Source organism: Solanum verrucosum, unplaced genomic scaffold (assembly GCF_900185275.1).
Source record: "Solanum verrucosum unplaced genomic scaffold, falcon-dt-bn FXZP01000108.1, whole genome shotgun sequence".
Classification (NCBI taxonomy): domain Eukaryota; kingdom Viridiplantae; phylum Streptophyta; class Magnoliopsida; order Solanales; family Solanaceae; genus Solanum; species Solanum verrucosum.
The window spans coordinates 1,325,131-1,340,252 of NW_026020274.1; the positions used below are offsets into that span (position 1 = coordinate 1,325,131).

Consider the following 15,122-nt stretch of genomic DNA (forward strand, 5'->3'; position numbering starts at 1 on the left):
TTTTTAAATTTAGTATAGTTTTTTATTTAAATAATCATCAGAACTAAAAATACATAATTTCTATGAACATCATGAAATGCATGTTTGATAAAATGAAATTAATATTATAAATATAATGTCATAAAATTATAAAACATTTGACAAAAAGAAAATATATCAAGTCTAACTTTAAAAAAATAGCTTTCAATGTAAAATATCGAGTCAATATTCCTAAAACAAACGAAATTGAAAATATATCATAAGTTCTAAATTCAAACACAAAAAATTTAACATAATACTCTTATGTCAAATTTCAACATAACATACATAAATATGATTTAAAAGAAAAGGAAAACGTAACTCCATAACTTTATTCAATAATGAATTCTACCTTGATTAAAAATTAAAATACTAACAAAATTATACCAATGATTTTTTTTAGATATTATGAGAAATTGCATGGAATCACATAAAGTAAAGGTTGAGAATAAGAAGGAAATGAATATAAATAATATAAAAAATATTTTTAGAAAATATTAGAATATTAAATATCAAAAAGAATTTTGAAATAAAAAAATAAAAAATACATTAAAACGAAAAAATAGAAATAAAAAGAAGAAATTAAAAAGTAATTAACTTGTAATTACACCATGTAATTATCATCAATTCACGAGTCTAGAGCCCAAAGGGTAAAAAAATTGACCAATAATTTCAAAAGGGCAACAAAAATAAATTTGTAACCAAAAGGGGAACATTTAAACGGTAGGGTAAACGCCCCTACCGTGTAAATTAAGGAACCAAGGTGCAACTCCTTATGCGCCTTACAAGGCGCAAGCTGACGTCTTTTTAGTTTTTTCGTGAAAATAAATTCTTAAAAAAGAAGGCGCAAGGTCCATGCCCCTTAGAAGTCTAAAGGTGACCTGCGCCTCTCCTTTTTCTTTTTTTTTAAAAGTTTTTTGTATTCACTTCAATTTATAGCACACTAATATATTGGCACATGTTTAATTTAAGTATATAAAAGGATAATTTATAAAAGCCACAAGAAACTAATAAAAAAATTGATTAATCAATTAAGCCTCAATATCATTAATTAATGGAAAAAAGGACAAATTTACCCTCGAACTTTGATAAATGGTACGTCTGTGCCCTCCGTTATACTTTGCATCCATCTCAGTCCCTACCGTCCAATTATCGGTACACACATACCCCTCTCACTAACGGCCCCCTCATTCTGTACACGTGTCTAAATCCTAAGCAACTACCCATTTGACCATTGCTTTTAACCCATAAGCTAATAACCCGCCCCATAAATCCAATACCCACTCGATTCCCTCTAAAATATCCTAAGTCAATTAAAAGACCCAAAAGGTAGAAGAAGACAAGCTAGCTAAGATTGTAGATGATAATAGTCATTTGTTTGTTACACTTTACCGTACGCTTGGATGGGTAACTCCGCTAAACTCTATCCGGGTACTTGCGCATACCCGTTTTCCGTACCCAGTTACATGCCGGTTTCAAAGCTATGAAATCCCCGAACAACGACGTGGGTGTTGACGGAATGATAAGTGTGATTGCTCATGAAATTGCAGAGGTATCAACGAACCCATTAGTTAACGCTTGGTATGCGGGTCAGGACCCGAGTTTTTCGGGAGAGATTGCGGATCTTTGTGAAAGGATTTACAGTAGCCGCGGCGGTGGATCGTATACAGGGCGAATGTTGAACGAAGAAGATAGTGCTACATATAATATGAATGGGGTTAGGGATGGCAATGGGGCAGACAAATAAGAGTCTTTATAAAGGACATTAAATTGAATATTTAACATATATATTGTCTTTTAAAAATATATTAATTAGTAAACATATGTTCTTAACTAATAAAAGTGCAATTTTCTCTCTCTCTTTCCCCCTTACTACTTCATCTTCTTCATTCCCTCCCACCCTCTACGCCTCACCCCAAAAAAATAAATCGTCATTTTCATCTTTCTTCACAGTTCACACTCAAAAGTTTTCTCAATCATAAAATATGATAGATTGTAATTAGCTCTTGCCATGCTTTAGATTCTATTTATTTAAATTTGATAAAAATAACAAAAAAAACTTCAAGTTGGGAAAAATATAGGGAAAATGCATAAGTACCCCCCCAGCCTATACCCGAAATCCCAGAGACACACCTAACCTTTACTAAGGTCCTATTACCCCCCGAACTTAATTTATCTATAATATTCTACCCCTTTTTGGCCTACGTGGCACTATCCTTGAAAATTTTGTCAACATGAATTGGGCCCACAAGATAGTGCCACGTAGGCCAAAAAGGGGTAGAATATTACATATAAAATAAGTTCGGGGGGGGGGGGGTAATAGGACCTTAGTAAAGGTTAGGCGTGTCTCTGGGATTTCGGGCATAGGCTGGGGGGTACTTATGCATTTTCCCAAAAATATATTTATAAGTAAATTTAAGCAATAGATCTTAAATTTATGAAAATGGTGAATGATATGTTTTTTTGTAAAAGTTGTTTTTAATTTTATATTAGGTGAAAGAGTGTACGTCAAAGAAGAAGAATAGAAAAGGGGTAGGTGCGGGGGGGTATGGGGCTGAAGAAGAGGAGAAAAGGGTGGGGTTGGGGCTGAAGAAGAAGAGAAAAAAGATGGGGTGGGGCCGAAGAAGAAGAGAGAAGAGGTGTGGGTGGGGTGGGATGGGCTGAAGAAGAAAGGTTTTGAGATTTTTTATTTATTTATTTATTATTATTATTATTATTTTGTCTTAGAAAATTGTTAACTTTTAAATAAAAATATTGCATTCGCTTTAAAACGCGTGTGGTCACACATTTGTCCAACTTAGCCATTTTAATGCCACATAAGCTCGATTAATGATCAGAGGGGTTTAGAAAATAGAGTTTCATCGAATTTAAGGGTTCATTTGGCAAAGGGATGAGTAGATCAAGGGTTCCACTGACAAACGAAGCCAAGTATATGGGCCTCTCATGTTGTGGTATCATTAAGCCAGAAATTACTCATCAGTCAATGTTACTATAATTCTGAATGAGAAACCTTAATGATACCATAATATATATATATATATATATATATATATATATATACTCTTATAGTATCATTGACTAATGAGTAATTTATGTACAAGAAACCTTAATGATACCACAACAATACAAATATACTCTTATAATATCAATGACTAATAAGAAATTTCTGAACTAGAAATCTTAATGATACCAATACAGTATATATGATACTGATTTAGTATCAGTTAAGCGAAAATTACCATCTTTAATGATATCAATATAGTATATGATACTGATTTAGTATCAGTTAAACGAAAATTATCAGCTTTAATAAATGAAAGGTATGGGCTGTAATTACTTTGAATTTGGGTATGAATTTGTAATTATTTTGAATTTTATGGTCCATTTATGTAGTTTTCCCTTTCTTTTTTTTTTGGGGGAGGGGGGGGGGGGGGTGGTCCTTTGGGCCCATTTGGCTACTTGGACCTGCTGTCTTAAAAAAATTGGGCTCTGGTCCATTTTTGTTCCTGAAAATTCCTGTATACGCTGAATTTCTGTATACTAAGTGTATATAGCCCCTGCAACCTGTTTTAATTCTTTGAATTTCTGTATCAATGTATACAACCCACTTTTGGGCTTCTTGGAGGCCTGTAATTTAATTTCCAGCCCTGAATATTGGTTTCAATTTGAAATTCACATGTTCGCCTTCCATTTTTTTTATTTTTTGAACTCGATAATGAAGAGGGTGACTCGGAAGAAGCTTCGGGCCTAAGTGGCCCATTCGATAATGCGGAGGAAAAAGGATTTGAGTTCAACTTGGACTCCATGCGATTTCACATGATACCCAAAAAACAAAAGGGAAACAAATTAGTCAAAGGAAAGTGACATGAAACAAATAATAAAATAGAGAAAGAAACTAAAATAAAATAAATGAAGCTGTCATTCAACCACTTGAATTGGCCAAGGCAAAGAATATGCATATACGAACAAGATAACACTCACAATAAGCTTCACTCAAAACATTTAAAACGATGAAAGTAAGACAATCGTTATGTCCTTATGATAGCAAAAGCAAGAATTAAAATGGTGAAGTTCAAAAGAGGCAGTGAACACTTGTGCCATTTAAACCTAAATATGACTATTGAACAATTAATTCAAGACATATATATTCACTTAAGTAACATGAGAACATGCTGAAATCATCTAAACTTAAGTAACATCAAGAGAGATACTTATACAATCAAAGCACTTTAGTTCTTTTCCTACATAGACAATACAAAACTTAATTTGCTAGCTAAGCCCACCACAGTAACTAAAATAACTGGAAAAAGACCTTCATAAGCAAATAAATAAAATGACTAAAAATCTCTTCACATAGATAAGATTTGAACAATTAAATCAAAGCAGCAATCAAAGTTGATCACGAAAAACTTATACATAACCACACATATCATTTATGCTATATCAATTGGACACCAACATGTATTTAACTTCCAAAAAAAAAAAAAAAGCTTTAAAGAGGAAGATCGAGTACACAAAACAACCCATAATTGTAGAGTATGAGACCCGACTACTATGTTCCTAACAAACTAGATTTCGAGTTAACTAATACGCCATATCCTGACCTTGCCCACTGGCCGCGCGTCCACTTCGCGCACCGGTTCTCGCAAACTACATAGTGCTCAGAAAAAATGGGCATCAGTTTTAGCACATTACTTGGATTGACGAACGGTTGAAAGAAGACTTCAAGGTCTTTCATTTGGTTATATCAAGCCACAAAACTCTTTATATGTTAGAAGATATGATTGATTGTAGTTGACCCTTGAATGAACTTGCATGAAAAAACTTAATTGTTAGAGAACCTCTCGACTTGACTTTGTGCTAAAGGTTCATTATGACCTGAACTCACATCCAAAGCGTTTCCAATACTTAAGAATGAAGCTTAACATATACTCCCTCTGTCCAACAAAAGTTGTCCACTATTTACTTGGCACACCCCTTAAGAAACAATAAATAATAGGGATAATATTACTATATTCTCCTTTGAATTTTTTAAATTTTATGCTTTGAAAAATATGTTAGATGATAAATAATATTTAATACCAAGGGTAAAATAGATACAAAAGGTAAATTATCTCTTGATTTTCTAAATTTGACAAGTATTGTTGGACATCTATTTTTAGTATAGTGGACAACTATTGTTGAACAGAAGGAGTATGAACAAGTAGTATATATATCACCTGATCCAAATTGATACACTTACGACAATCAATTCAGATTCTAAGAGTAGAGTTACCAAGTGTTACACTTGTGAATTCTCTCTTAGAATTAATTGCTTAAAGAGTCCAACAAGTCCCAACAAACACCTAAAAATAACTTTAACTAGTCGAGAGGAAACAAACATTCTAATTTCAAGACTCATCCTCTTAAAATGAAATAGTTTAAATGCTTGAGTTCTTCTAGTCTTAGTATAAAAAAGGAATTGGTCGGTGCATTGATTATATAAGGTGGCTTGTGTTTTGATTTCATTCAGGTTTTAGATTAGTGTTTTACCTACTATTGAAAATTTCAAATTGTCATTTCATCAATTCTCTTGATCATCAGGAAGAAATGTAAAATCTAACTATACTCTTTTGCACCTCTAACTTAATCACTTTAAAAATTAAACATAATATTACAAGATGAAAAAAAATGAAAAGAAGTCTTATTTAACGGGAGAGGACTTCTATGTACGTAATTGTTATGGCATTTTCCTCCTCTTGTCCATATAAAGCTAGCTAGGATATTTGATCGTTGCTTTCAAAAAGAGATTATATTATACATGCACTACATTTTTATAGGATGGAGCAAGAAGTGTTGCTTCATCAAAAAGTGGATTTTTATTTTAACTTAATGCTTATATCTTCTGTAGCTAGCTCTAATAAAGATGGAGGGGAAGTCTAGGTTCCATAATCACAGTTATAGGCTTTTTTGGGTGTGTAGACAATCCATACATCTCCTCCATGCTTATATCTTCTGGCCTCATATCTCCTGTTAAATTCCAATTGAATCCATGCAACAAGTTAGCCATTGTTGTTCGAACAACCTTCATACCAAGGCTATACCCCGGGCACCTCCTCTTTCCTGAACCAAATGGTAACAATGCGAAATTTTGTCCTTTCACGTCTATGTTATTTTCTATGAATCTTTCAGGAATGAACTCTTCTGCCCTATCCCAATACTTTGAATTTCTTCCTAAAGACCACGCGTTTACATAAACAATTGTCCCTTTTGGTATGTCATAACCAGCAGTTTTACAATCCTCAATGGAGTAATGAGGAGGAAGCAATGCACATAAAGGATGAAGTCTAAATGACTCTTTAATTATGGCATCTATATAAGGTAGCTTAGAGAAGTCTTCTTCTTCTACCCATCGTTCTTTTCCAATGGCTCTGTCAAGTTCTTGGCGTGCCTTGTCGATGATGTTTGGTCGCCTCAAAAGTTCTTGAAATGTCCATTCTATTGTTGCTGCTGCAGTATCTGTTCCACCAGCTAGCAAATTCTGCCATTTGATATATAGCGAAAAATACCAAGTATCAACAACAAATTAAGAAAATAGTCTATCTACTTGAATCGAAAATAAGTGAACTTACATTTATTAGCCCCATCATGTGATCAGAAGTAAGTTTAACTTCAAGATTAGGGTCATTAGAAAGGTGCAACAGAGCATCAACCATGTCCTTTGGAACAAAATCCCCTGTTGTTTGCATCTTTGTTGCATTGTGATCGTCAATTACATATTTGTAAAATTGAGTGAAATTCTTCCCTAATGCCTTCATTTGCCTTACGTATCCTTGCAAGTCAAACCAACTAAACAAAGGTATCCAATCTCCAAGATTCATCACCCCACCTAGAACAAGCCACTCATCCAACATCCATTGCAGTCTTTCGAGTGTTGCTATTGAAGTATCTGAGTTTGACTGATCACTACAATATTTGTCACTCATAGCAATTCTGCTTATAGTGCGAAGTGTAAATCTAGGTAAATGGTCTTTAAGCAAAATTGGTTTTCCTGAGTGAGGAAAAAGACGAGAAATCAAAGTTCGCCCTTCCTCGACACGGATATACTCTAATGAATCAAGCCTCTTAGGACTAAATATCTCAGTTAGGTAAATTTTTCTAGCTTGACGCCAATATGCACCGTAAGGTGCCCATAGCATGTCTGAGTAGTTAAAACTAGTGTACTTACCAGCGGCTAATGGAGGGCGAGAAGCAAAGATAGTATCATGTGTTTTCAATATCTCTTTAGCCATTTCTGGAGATGATGCTACCAAAACAGGCTTCGAACCGAATTTTAGTAGCATTAAATCTCCATATTTTTGAGAAAGATGGTGAAAAGACACATGTGGGAGTGAACCAAGGAGGTTCAAATTGCCAATAATTGGCCATGGCATTGGACCTGGTGGTAGTTTCCTTTTCGGATGGCTGAATATTTTTAAGACAAAAGCTAATGCCAATAGCCATGAGCCAAACACTATGAAAACCCAAGAGATCTCCATCTTTGATAAGAAGTGACTGAAGTAGTTGAATAGATATAATAATTCAAGAATGCTTCAGAAATATTTATAGGACAATTCTGCCACCATATATTATTACTCCCTCTAGTGCATATAAACTCAATTTATATTTCATGTCTTATATTAGTTGATCATCTTACTAAAAATAATTGTCCTTTACAACTAATTCTTTTTAAAAGTGTTCACATTTCTTTGTAAAATTTTCAATGAGTTTTTTAAGGGGTGAATTAGTAAAATTATCTTCTTATTTATGATTTCTAAATATGCGTATAAAAAGGAAAATGATCAACTAATTTGAGATGGGAAGAGTATTTTAGAGATAAATTGCACTACTTATAAAATTATATTTATGATGTCACAAAGAACAATAGTAAAAAATATGACTTAAATTATGTCCTTAAATATTTTTCTTAATAAATGTGCATTGATTCACAAATTCATTTTGAGAAAAGAGCTAAGAAATTAATTTGTCAATATAGAGTTTAATTTGTGCACAACTCTTTTACGTCACTTTGGAAAGTAAGCATTTGTTTAGGCTATTAAGTGTTAACTATGATTTACTCATTAGAGAAAAGACTATTTAAGAATTGAAGAGAATTTTGATGGTTTTCATATATTATGATTTTATTTTATTTTTGCCATTTTGGAATTGATAATCCTAAATTGTAAGTCCCTTTTTTCTTTGCGGAAAATAATTTTTGGACGGTTACACTTTCAACTTTGGCTTGCCTTACTTTCAATGCCTAATCTTATCTCTATGATTTGTGACCTTTAATTTATGTTTATTTATATAGAATAAATCTGAAGAATAATTAAATGTCAATACTACTATGAAAATTATGATAGAATAAATCTGATAAATTAAAATATTGATATACAAATCACGAGTGATTCTAGCTTGACATCTTACAACTTCATGCTTCTAACAGGGGTTTGAATAGTATTTGCTTTAAATTGTAAAATAAAGAGAATTGGAAATTGAAAACAAATTTGCAACATCATTATTTCTCATTAAAAAATATAAATTTCACATAAGATGACCGTTAAAATGAATTAAGCAAAGTCAAATAATTTTTTTTTTGATATAAAATAAAATCATCTTTTACAAATAATTTTTTTAAGAAAAGTCGAATATTTTTTTAAAATAAAATAAAATTATCCTTAATGGTCATTATTACTAATTGAATGACTATTAAGGCAATCAGTTCACCTTGATAAGCACCGTTAGATTTATTTATTTTTGGCTAGATTAAATTATTTTTTAAATCTTTATTATAATTAATTGCCTAGAATCATCACGTCTCAACAAGCACTTAAAAACACTTTAATTTCAAGATTTGTTCTCTTAAAATGGAATGGTTTGAACGTTTGGGCTTCTTCTAGTTTCGGAATAAGAAAAGGATGGGATCAGTGCATCAATTATAGGGTGGATTGTGTTTTAATTTGATTCAGGTTTTAGATTAATTAGTGAAATTGTCTGCGCTATGCGCGGCTATAAGAAATATTTATAAGACAATATTATATAATATTTATATTTAGTTTAGTATTTAGATATACCGACAATGTTGATATTTCTCTTCATATGCGATAGGAATATTTTCTTATCTTTGTTTCAACATATAAAAAAAAAAAATTAAAAAAAATTTGTCACAACCCAACCCATCGGGCCGTGCAGGCACCCACTCTAACACCTAAGTAGGAGAACCCTCATATCCTAATAGTAAAACATGCGAAAATTTTAAGAAAACCAGAAATAAATATAACAATGTGATTTTATAAATAATACCCTTAGACATAATTGTAGTCAAACTTGACGAGTAATTTAACAACTCCCATGGATCTAGTCTAAAAAGGTACACGAGCTACTAAAGTACAACTGAACAAAATAAATAAGAGACACAGCTCCCACCATGCGGAAGGAAGAACAGAAGTTGCTGGAGATTTTCTTCGTCTTCACCTAATGAAACGTCACCAATCCTGCATCCAGACTATGTCAAAAAGACATAGTAAGAGTAGTATCAGTACAAAACACACGTATTGGTAGGCATCATCGATCAACCCGACGCCCACCACATAACATAAGAAACCAACTAGTAAGATCATGAAATAAACTACTTGCTTCTCCACCTTTACTCTCTCTTGGAAACACCTCCAATATACCTTAGCACCCTGATTACTAACCCCCTTTTTGACTCAACCCACTTACCAAATCCCTGATCATAGCTTAACCATTCTAAAAACACATAGAAAATGCCCAAGTACAACCACCGCCCATGCAACTACCCGCTCACGTCATACCCTTGCTTCCTCATCACATTACTAAACACAGTCACATAATAAATTAATTCAAGTTTTCTTAACATTAAACCCAATCTCTTTCCCCCGATGTGAAATCCACCTAAGTCTATTCCATCATATACACTATCGCTACTCTCACAATTACACCCAAGAACGACCAATTATAAATCGTCATAACACGTTCCCTCTAAGTACAACTTATACAACTAATACAACACTATACTTCACAAACGTATATCAAGCATATACTATGTTATCAACAAGCACACAAACAACAAACAACTCACATCTAATAGCACATTATTGGTCCTCTCACGGAACCCATACTCAAACAGTTAGCATGCCGGAACGTGGTAGACGATCCCATATTATGCCGAAACGTGGCAATTCGATCCAAGATTATGCCAGAACGTGGCAATCCGATCCAAGTTAGTTATGTCGGGACGTGGCAATCCAATCTCATTCACACATCACAATCACAAAACACAAGTACATTGTCAAGATCATACATTTAAGTCATGATTTCACGGCAATGATATTCATCTATCTTGTTTACAACAAGTGTGATCAACATTGCAACATTCATACATATACAAGTATCATAATGAAACAAGAACAAACATACATCACACCAACATAGAACCACAACCATCACCTACGAATTACCTCTCAGTCCCCATCACATATATACTAATTGGCCATACTCAACCCTAGTTCATCATTAGGATTTCTTATTAGGGTTTAATCATAATTCATCATAATTCCTCGATTTCCTCCCTTCAACTATCGGGTGTAGCATACATTCATAAATCTAGTCCACTCTTGATTTCATGTCCTCATTCTTGACCCAATTCTATCCATGATAGTAATTCTAGGTTTCTCTAACATTTCATCAATTCCTCCTCATAAGGCATAAGCCTGCATACTTTAAATTCTAAGGATTATTCATGTATTTACCCGGTGCACGAAGGTCTACACACAACCCTACCATTGATTTACATATATCACATAGTAAGCACAAATTTAAAACTACTTAATCGTAAAAACCTAGTCTACCTGGGCGCCAAACAGTTGTACGGAGTTTTTGACTTCGATTCGAGTTTTTTGAGTTTGTCATGGTGAATTTGTCCAAGAATCCGCAAGATTTCACCATCCCCACGCTAGAGTTATCCTTCTCCTTCCTTCCCAAGCTTAAAACAGCTTTTTTAGGGTTCTAGGATGTTTTACGACTTATTTAGGTATTTTAGGAAGATGGAGAAAATAGAATTTCTAGAAATTTACATTCTGCCTCGCTTATCCCGCTTTGGCGCCAACTTATCCCTCCCTGGCGGCAGCGCCTCAGCGGCACTTGGCCCAAAACAAGCTTCAAACCAAATTTTAGTAGCATTAAATCTCCATATTTTTGAGAAAGATGGTGAAAAGACACATGTGGGAGTGAACCAAGGAGGTTCAAATTGCCAATAATTGGCCATGGCTTTGGACCTGGTGATAGTTTCCTTTTCGGATGGTTGAATAATTTTAAGACAAAAGCTAACGCCAGTAGCCATGAGCCAAACACTATGAAAACCCAAGGGATCTCCATTTTTGATAGAAATGACTGAAGTTGAATAGATATAATAATTCAACAAAGTTTGAGAAATATTTATAGTTCAACTTGCTAGAATTTAATACACACGGTCCATATTGAGCGATAATTTTTACCTTTTGATTGTTGTTCAAAATAAGTGGTGTGCCACATGATCAACAATATATTACAATATGTAACGGGACAGACGTGACTTAAGTAAAAAATAAAACCCCAAAAATGTTTTATTCTGCACTTTTCGACTTTGAGAGTTAGGAAACATCCCCAGATGAGTTCTTGACCATTTTTCACGATTCTTGAGGCTAAAGGTAAAGTTTTCACTCCCCGAATCTATTTTTCGATCCGTAGAACTTAGTTTCTTGGGTAATTATCGATAGAGGAGGGTTTTGATCTGGAATTTATGGTGGAAAAAACCCTAATCTGGGTATGGGGATCAAGGGTTGGTCTAGGGTTATTGAGTTCGTTATAATCCGGATAATTAGACCTTTGTTTGTTGATCCTTGCTTACAAATTGTTGTTTGTAGACCTAGAACAAGCGGAAAGAATCCGGAAAGGGAAGATTCAAGTGCCTTGGATTCGAGGCAGGTGATAGTTGTGATTTCATGTTGGTGTGATATATGTTTGTAATTGCTTCATTGTAATGCATGTATGTATGTGAATGAAACCTATTGATCACCCCTAATGTAATTGAGTATAAACAAATGATTGTATGCCATGAATCAACACTTGATTGTATGATTATGAGAATGTTCATTGTGATTGTGATTGTGATTGTGGCTTAAAGAATGGATCGGTTGCCACGTTTCGGCATAAACATGAGATTGGTTGCCACGTTCCGGCATAAACATAAGATCGGTTGCCATGTTTTGGCATAAACATGGGATCGACGGCCACGTTTTGGCACACTAACTTGGATCAGGTACCACGAACTAGTATGCTAACAGTTTGGGTTTGGGTTCCATGAGAGGACCATTGAATTGTGTTTTGTATATACTTGTGATGATTACGTTCATATCTAATGATGATTGATATTGGAAGACTGTGTGTTGCTTTAAAAGGATAATTGTATTTCTTGAGACTTGTGAAATTGTGCGTTATTTGTAAGTGATGAGTAATATTGTATATGTGTGTTTTACTTTGTCGTGACTGCTTATATATATTTCACCTTTGGGATAGCCGCGTGATCCTACTATTACACTGCGGTTGTGTACTGATACTGCACTTGCTTGTTCTTTGTTAAGTACGGGCATCTTCAGGCGGCTATAGATAGACCTCAGCTAGTGACTATTGAGCGTGACCGAATTCAAGGGCGAGCCAGTTCTTTTGGGCTGCCATGAATCTTTCTTGTTTAAGTCCACTCTTTTCAGACTCAAACTATTTGTTTAAGTTGTTGTTTAGTTTGGGGTTGTACCCCTTGTTCTTAGACTTGACGTTAGTAGAGTTTTGGTACAATGTCTTTCAGGTTCTACGGGTTGGTCTTCCGTATTAGTTTGGTTAGTTAATTGTTTGAGCCCTTGGAGTTTATGGGAATTCCATTTTTATTGTTATTTAAACCTGCTTCTGTAGCTTTAAATGTTTATTACTTGGGTTATGTTGATTAGTTGGGCTGTAATTTTGGTTCTCCCACCGGAGGGTTAGTGTGGGTGCCACTTAGGACGGTCTGGGTCGTGACAAAGTTGGTATCAGAGCCCTAGGTTTGTTGATCTCATTGTACCAAAATGAGTCTAGTAGAGTCTTGCAGAAAGGTACGATGATGTCCGTACTTTTCTTCGAGAGGCTATAGGACTTTAGAAAAAAAACTCAGTTCTTTCTACTCTTTCGTGCTATGACTTGAATTCAATTGGTATCTGGGTGATACAAATTAGTATCTTTTCTCCTTCACTCTTATACGCTCAAATTACACCTCCCTAAAGAAGCATAAGCGATCGTTATCAAGTACAAAACCCAACTTATAGGTTGGGGTCGATCCCATGAGGAAAATGGTCTAGACTTAACTTTAACCAATAATTATATTAGTTTAGTCAAATTACTTCCAGAAAAAAGTAATTAAAGGGGGGGGGGGGGGGGCGAATTTGTGAAACAAATTGTAAGAATTCAGTAAGTAATTAGTAAACAAAAGTCAATTTTGGTTGTTTATCAAGATGAGAGAATTAACTAGGGTATACATGTTCCCCACAAGCTTATAACGCAGAAATCCTAGTAATAACAATCCTTTCCTAGTGTACTATATGCTAAGTGAATCGCTAGGTATATCTAAATTCTTGGTCCGACATCTAGAGAATTTCACCCCGCACCTTGGTCCGGCTACGTGTGTATAATTTACTAACCCTTACCTTTACCTCATATTAGACATCACATCAATGTTTGGCTTAGTTATTACTTCGCACTAATCTACACTAGACTATTAGATAGTATCACACTAAATCTATGTTGATAATTCTTTTCTTGTTGATTACCTCCTTGGTCCGGCAAGTAGCAACAAGGTGAGTTCTAACATTGCGCACTGTTAAAAAGACTTTTAAACGAAATAATTATCAATGCATTCAAAACACTATTCAAGAATTGCTTATTTACTATTCATACTTTGTTAATCGCTCATGGTTCCCACAACCCTAGTTGTGGAGTTTTACCCTTAATCATATGAACACAATTCATTGTTTTAGATGAAAGAATTATGAACTTACGTAATTAAGAATAACAAACCCGGAATTTCAACTTAAATTTCAATACCAAAATCTTCAAAACCAACTTAGGAAATCAAGATTTCTAGGTTTGCAAGTTAATCTCCCAAGACAAAAACTAGAATAAAAATAATAATGTCTAACCCTCCAAAAATGAGGTTTACATACCCTATTTATGGAAAACAAGTCTTACATTAAAAGAGAAACAAAATAAGGAAAGTTTGTTCAGGCACGCGTCTTCATTCTACGAGACTGACTCACGGACCGTCAATGGATCTACGGTCCGTGAGTCCCTTCCGTCAGCTAGGACTTGGAAAATATTTCAGCTTCCAAAAATCAACTTCTCTGAAGTAAACGACGGAACACCAATACGGACCGTAGATCAATCCTTCTCCGTAGCTCGATACTTGGAATTTTCCAAAATTTAGGTACTGGAACCCTCGCAGTCACATTCTACGGTTCAGCAGTACGGTTCGTAGATCAATTAATGGGTACCGTGGTTCTACACTTGGTCAGATTCCCTGATTCTCCTTCCATGCCTTGCCCTGCTGATCTACGATCACCATCTACAGAGCATTAATGGACCTATGGTCCATAGATCACTTCCGTAGATGCCCTTTTCTGCATTTCTTTCATCTGTCTCTTTACTTTCGCGCATAAACATTCTTCTCGCAAAACATGATAAAAATACATAAAAAAAACAATCTAAAAAGGCCCTAGACACAGACAACTCTTAAGTGAAATGTATCAAAAATATCGTAAACTCACGGTATATCAACACCCTCAACTTAAATTCGTTGTTTGTCCTTAAGCTATGCACTAAGACTTTAAACGACACTTGTATAGAAGCAAGCATTTCAAGCACAAACAATTGCATGGCTCTCTACCCCAACTCTCGTTTTGGGTGCAATATCTGTTCTCTTAGACTCGACAAGCTAATTCATGCTGATCAACATATGACAAAGATCGACCAACCAACACACAACATGCACTGTTTCACTATCA

General features: G+C 34.5%; 2 protein-coding genes across 2 annotated transcripts in view; one reads left to right on the forward strand and one right to left on the reverse strand.

The window, feature by feature from the left end:
* Positions 1–15,122, forward strand: part of LOC125834031 (uncharacterized) — a 509,901-nt gene that overhangs the window by 230,209 nt on the left and 264,570 nt on the right. The window lies entirely within an intron of this gene.
* On the reverse strand, positions 5,915–7,535 carry LOC125834014 (trimethyltridecatetraene synthase-like). The gene is made up of 2 exons (XM_049513191.1): positions 6,630–7,535; positions 5,915–6,538 (listed from the first exon to the last, which is right to left on the reverse strand). The coding sequence occupies exons 1-2, from the start codon at positions 7,533–7,535 to the stop codon at positions 5,915–5,917; spliced, it is 1,530 nt and encodes a 509-aa protein (XP_049369148.1).